Source organism: Mesitornis unicolor, unplaced genomic scaffold, assembly GCF_000695765.1.
Source record: "Mesitornis unicolor isolate BGI_N332 unplaced genomic scaffold, ASM69576v1 scaffold50462, whole genome shotgun sequence".
NCBI classification, from domain to species: Eukaryota; Metazoa; Chordata; class Aves; order Mesitornithiformes; family Mesitornithidae; genus Mesitornis; species Mesitornis unicolor.
This window is the reverse complement of record NW_010168123.1, coordinates 21778-27957: the sequence shown is the minus strand read 5'-3', so window position 1 is coordinate 27957 and position 6180 is coordinate 21778. Positions and strand designations below refer to the sequence as shown.

Sequence of the window (6180 nt, the reverse complement as noted above, 5' to 3'; positions counted from 1 at the left end):
ATGCCGAAATAAGGTAATACAGAGAATAATTCTGTTCACTTGCATCTCATATCCAACCTTTATGGACCATTTTGCGGCCAATATGTTTGAACCCACCTCTTCTGCCATCTTTCTGCTTTATCTGTATGAAGATTTTTGCATGGTATCCACATAAAGACTTTCTTACTTAAAGTCAGTGGAGGCAATATAACAATTGTATACAGCTTTTTGTAAAAACGCGTTTAATACATGTGTCTACTTGCAATTCGGTTTAGTTTCTGTATGTATGAAACTGTCCAAATAACCCCCTTCACTTAATAGAGCCATATGACAGTGAAAATCCTTGAAGATAGACTTGGCCCTTTAACTGTGGGAAGGCAACTCTAGGGAATGTAGTGAGCCTGCCTGTTAGCAGGGAGAGAAATTGCCAGGGGAGCTGAGAAGAAGAAGCTACTGACTACCTTGGAGTTCTTCATCTCAACTAAGACTGTGCGTTGGTGCCTAAGGGAGTATTACTCATTTGAGACCTACTCTAGAATAGCAACAAACAGGAAAAGATATGTTGGAGGTGAGCAGTCATTTTTTCCCTCCAGGTACCTATATGATGAATATATTGTGACTGAGAGACTGTACTTCAAGAGTTAGTGGGAGCTTTGTTGATCAGTATGAAATTTTGCGCAATTTAGGGGAATATGGCTCGTTGGGAAACTCAGGAGTTGCACTCTAGAATGGGTTTGGTTTAAATACAAATACTCTACCATAGAATGTTGTCTATCCTCCTGCTATTTGGAAGCACTTGTGTATGTTCACCTCCCCTGGGAGAAGGTGGACATAGCATGCTGCTCCCAGTCCAGCTCTCACCAGGCTTCAAAACCTCCCAAGCCTGCCTTGCAGGGCCTTGCTTCTAGGCCTCTAGCTTGTCAGTGTGTGACCTGCTTGTTCCCTTTGTTTGGGTTACTCTGTTAAAGTAATCGACACTGCTGCTGCCATGGCTTGAAAAATAGGTGTCAAAGAAATGCAGTCCTGCACTAGCTTCAGAAATACTGCATACACCCAGTTATTCCGCCACATCTTTGCTATCTTGTGCTTCCTTGGTGGTTATTTAAAAAGTGTAAGTGATCTTGGAAGTTCTCGCGGGAAGAATTAACTCACTTTTGCCTTGTCCTTTTTGAGACCAAGAGAATGTTGGTTGAAAAAATGGGTCGAGAAGCTGTGGAGCTTGGTCATGGTGAAGTGAATATCACAGGTGTAGAAGAGAATACCCTGATAGCCAGTCTGTGTGACCTCTTAGAAAGGATATGGAGCCACGGTCTGCAAGTTAAGCAGGTAAGGAACAAATATTCCTGTATGTTGCAGAGTGCACTTTTCTAAAGTCATGTTATACTCTTCCTCTCTCTACTTTCAGAGGATATCTTTTGTGTCTGTATAGACAAAGTAAAATACTTGTGTGCCCACCCACCTACCCCCTTCCCTGCCCCCCTCCAGCCTTTTCTATGTCAGTCACTGCCCCCTTGTCTGTCTCTACTTCTTGCTCTGTGGTATGTGCAAGTGCACAAGTAGATGTGTTCCACGGATGACTTCTTGGAAGATTTTTGTTCCATTTAACCTGGGTGTTTTGTTTGGTTTGGTTTATGGGTTTGGGTGGTTTTTTAATAAGATAGTAAATAAAACTATTTCTGTGTTCCTAATGCTTTCATTATTGAAGTTGCATAGGCTATAAGGCAGCATATGCTATAGTGCTGTCAATGGAATATGGTATGGAGAATTTGTTTTCATGAAAGATAATTTAGTTTTTAAGAGTAAAACCCTTGCTATTTTAGTTCTTCCTGAACGATGTAGGGTTAGTTAAGTGATATTTACAAGATCATTAGTTAGAGTAGGTGTTTTTCATATGAAATGGATAATTGTTTGTCGTGCTCTTGTGTTTGGAGTAATTTGTGGGGCTAGATGGAAGGCCTTTATCCTTTCATCCTCTTTTGTCCAAAGGAATAGCAAGGACAGTGAGGATTATAACTTTTTTAAAAAGGAATGTGCAGAATAAATGTATGTAATTCAGATAACTGTAATTCAGTATTTCTGTTCACAGCACCCGAGTGCCAGTGTTTAAATCTGCTCTCCTTCAAACTATATAGCAGTTCTCTGTGTGAAGATTTATCATGTGATTCTCTCCCTTCCCTCTTGTATATCACTTAGGATAGAAGCGGTACTGCTTTCGTCTTAGAAGACAGAGCATCAGTATACTCTGCTTCAACTCAGATTTGGGCCTTTCAGACCACCAGACGGCCAACCCTACATAAGGTTAATGCTTTGGATTGATTGCAGATGTTGGCAAACAGTGCTGAATGGTGGAATAAATAGAGTGGTGGAACTTGATAGAGGCCTGATGGAGGAAGTGCAGTGCATCTCGTATAAAGATTCGCAGTTAAAAAAAGAAAAAGCAGCACTGATTGTGTGCTGTGGCCTTTTTTAAATATGCAAAAGCCTGCTGTTTTATACATTGATTTCATTGTGTATTTTGATAATGAGCCAAGGAAAGACTCTTCTTTCTCAATTGACCACAGTAATGAGGATGGATTTCCTTCCACCAATCCCTGCTTTTACCTCTTCCCTGCTGATGAACCCTGATAGTCCTACATTAGCTACCTACTGATTCTTCATGTACAAAGTGAATCCACGCCTTCCTTTGCCCAGAATGCAGGCGAGTTGTTGAACGTAGGGTCTAATGGCTGAAGTAGCCTGAAGTTTCAGAAGGCCTTGATTATTCCCTTGCCCTTCTCTGTCCCACTGCTTTCCTTAGGCCGTCTTCCTTTCCCTTATAGATACAGCTTGCATCATCATTGCTATTGGGTGAAGTTAAAGGAGAGTAACAAGGATGGTAAAGGAAGTGGGCAGATATATACTGCATGAGTTCTTACATTCATCATTACTGTTGACATCTATTTGCTGCAGGATCCTTTGTTTGCTGCTTTATGTGATCTGTTGCAGTTTGCCTTGGTGTGGCAGCTAGTTGCTGATCACTAGACTGTGTGTGCATGTGTGTGTTTATTGAGAGAAATACTGGTTTGGATGTACCTGTTCCCTGGTTGATATTTTTTTTGCTCTTTTTTCATGTTTTTATAAGACTTGAAATTTTAACTTTGTTGGATCTGTCAGATACACATGTGAGGCATTGAGCTTCTCTGAATTTTTTATATCTTTGCCGCTGAATGCATGTTTTTAATAGATTTCTCTCAGCACAGATGTTACAGACACTCTAGGCTTTATCTTGTGGAGGCATGCCACCTCTGGAATAATTCCTCATGGTCGATAGTTGTTTCACATCCATTGTAGTGAAGTATAAGATTGAAGAGTTGAGAGATTTTTTTAAAACTTAGTTTTTAAAAAAATATTTTAGAGTTGAACCATAATTACTGCACCTCCAGGAAGTTACTGAAATGATTTTTAGATGACGTTGAGAATGCTGAATTGACAGCTGTTGCTTTACAGTCGTGGTTTCTTTCTGCACAAAGATGTAAATAAAAAGATAGCTTTATAATATGACTGTTTTTCTGAAATACCGAATTGTTATGTCTTTACTGAGATCTGAAGTTAATATAATAATTTAGGTAGATGATAAGCAATGCTAATTAATTTCCTCTATAAGTAATTCCAATTAATGTGCTAGAGAGCCCCTGTTCAATTACTGCTGTATTTCTGTGGCTTTGCAAGCTTTTGATTTATCATGCAGAATATTTTAGGACTAATCCAAGAATCTTTGTCACTTGCCAGCAAAAGATTCCCTCACACTCTGCTTTAAGCCATTAGAGGTTTAAGAAAGCAACATGATTAGCAAGGTGCACCTTCTGACATAATTCGACAGATTTATCTTGGCCTAAATACTGCATCCCAAATTTTAATTTTTAAGTTGATTTTATAATGTGTAGAGCTTGAGTACTCTTGTTGATAAGCTTTCATTGTCCTGCTTGTATTTTAGGTTGTCTTTTCTTACTGTGTTTGTCATTATCCAAGTTCTTTGCCTGGTGAAATTGAGGGCGATCCTCGGAGGTTCTGAAAATTGGAAGCATGCATCTATAGCCCTGCGTTACCCTGAAGGGAACAGATGCACAAGACCTGGTCTGGGTTTAGGATGGTTTCCTCAGGCTGGCTCTGTATCTCTCACCATTTCAGAGCTGGAGAGGCAGGAAGGGAAAGGCACATGGTACAGGCCTCAGACTTAGAACTCTACTCACATGTTGTGTTTTACAAGGCTTTAACTGTTTTCTTGTCATGTTAATGAACGGTGAGAAATGAAGTTCAGTTGACTTTTTCCTGTTACCGGAATCATGAGATCCCAGTAATTTGACTCTTGCTTTCTTTTCTCAACCTCTTTCAGCACCCAAGTACCTCTAACTTATTGTCTCATTTGTTTTTTACCAATGACTTTGTAGGGAGGAAACGTATTTAAAGCAAGTTTTTGTTATGGTTGATACTTTCAATGATTATTTAAACTTTTTTATTCAGCTGATAGTGATTTCTTTAACTAATTTATTTTTTAAAATTTTAGGGGAAGTCTGCTTTGTGGTCTCATCTGTTACACTACCTAGAAAACAGACAGAGAAAAACTACATCAGGCAGCTTCAGTACCTCAGGTAAGATTGGCTTCCACTGGAAGATGATGGTAAAACACTGTGAGTAGGAGCTGCCTGCAGACTTGCACCATGCAGAGATTGTTTCCTGGGAAATACTCTTTGCTCACTGTAACTGAATCAAGTATTCTATCCACTACAAAATTAATATGGACATGGTGTATTGTCTCAATACATCATATGAAAAATAGACTTGTTTGGATTGAACCCACTTATTTGGGTCTGGTAGCTTACTACAGCAATCGAAATATCTCATGTGTCAAAGATAGGCTTTGAAATGGATTGCTCTGATATATGCCATCCTCCATATGACACATAGTCATTGCATGACTGTTAAAGCATGTTATGTTATGGACGGGGGAGGGAAACAAGCATAAGCATATGTAATTGTGCAGTACATCTCATCCTGAAGTTTTACATTGTCTCTTGAAAAACAAGTGGACTGTAGGCTTATTGTTTAAAAGAGAAAGACACAAGACAATATTGCACACAAGATCCACTGATATGCTTCTGAGGTTATTGATGTAATTTTTAAACACTACTTCTTGTGTCAGGTAGGGGCGTAGAGTATAATACTGGGGAGAGCAGTGTGTTTAGGGGAGGCGGTGTGTGCTTTTTTGTTTTTTTTTTAAAGTTGCTGTAAGCAAAGAGCAGAGCATTACTGACATGCACAAGGTCTTGTAAGCAATCAAAACCAAAGACTTGGAAAGTATTTAGATCTCCTGAATGTCACTTGGTCCATAGTGCTTTTGTATATCAGTCTGAAGTTACAATCAGTTCTATGCTTTCTGACTTGGGATTGAGGACACAGACTGTATTTAATACACAGCTTGAAATGGAATTAGAAAGAAATGGAATTGGAGTGGAATTAGAAAGATGAGAGTAATAGTATTGCTGAAAAAAACCCCAAAATGTGCTGTTTTAAAAAATAGCAGCGTTACAAGAGTGTGCAAAGTGATAGATTAGATAAACATTTGATGTGTGGTGTACTGAGTATAACATGTTGAACACTGTTGGTGTCAACAGTGCCAGTCAGTTTTACTACATAGAAAGAAAACAGGGTAGTCCTTAGAAATTAATACTTGATTAGTATATGTCTTAAGCCATTTGATGTCATACCAATTTTGTCTGAATATAAGTTCATTAATGTGTTAATGCTCAGTGTGTGCTGATCTGCATAACCATCTGTATAGCATATTAGATTTTCATGTCATTTGAAGTGGAAATATGCCACAATATCTTCACAAAGGAGTGAGTCATCAATAACACAAGAGTGCAAGTTGGTGTTAGTTCAGCTTTTTTAATATTGATTTTTAAATCTTTAGATGGATTTCTACTAACAAGAAATTATGTTCTTCTGAATCTAGGAATACTTCTTGATTCAGAAAGGAGAAAGTCTGATACCAGTCCAGCCATGTCACCTCTTAGAATCTCACTCATCCAGGATATGAGGTGAGTTTAAAGTATTAAAACCAACACAGAAAACCCGAGAGATTTGCATCCTTGTTTCTGTGTATAATGTGTACCATACAGAAAAGTCCATACAGCAGGAGGAAGATGTGGGGAAGGAACCTGC

The 6180-nt window shown here is 38.8% G+C and overlaps 1 protein-coding gene across 1 annotated transcript in view; it reads left to right on the top strand.

Annotated features, from left to right (window-relative positions):
- Nucleotides 1-6180, top strand: part of LOC104536328 (DENN domain-containing protein 5A-like) — a 27306-nt gene that overhangs the window by 8316 nt on the left and 12810 nt on the right. The window contains 4 exon segments of the mRNA XM_010178900.1: nt 1-13; nt 1153-1305; nt 4523-4607; nt 5972-6056. The exon segment at nt 1-13 is cut by the window's left edge and continues 5 nt beyond it. Coding sequence (XP_010177202.1) covers nt 1-13; nt 1153-1305; nt 4523-4607; nt 5972-6056 — 336 coding nt within the window.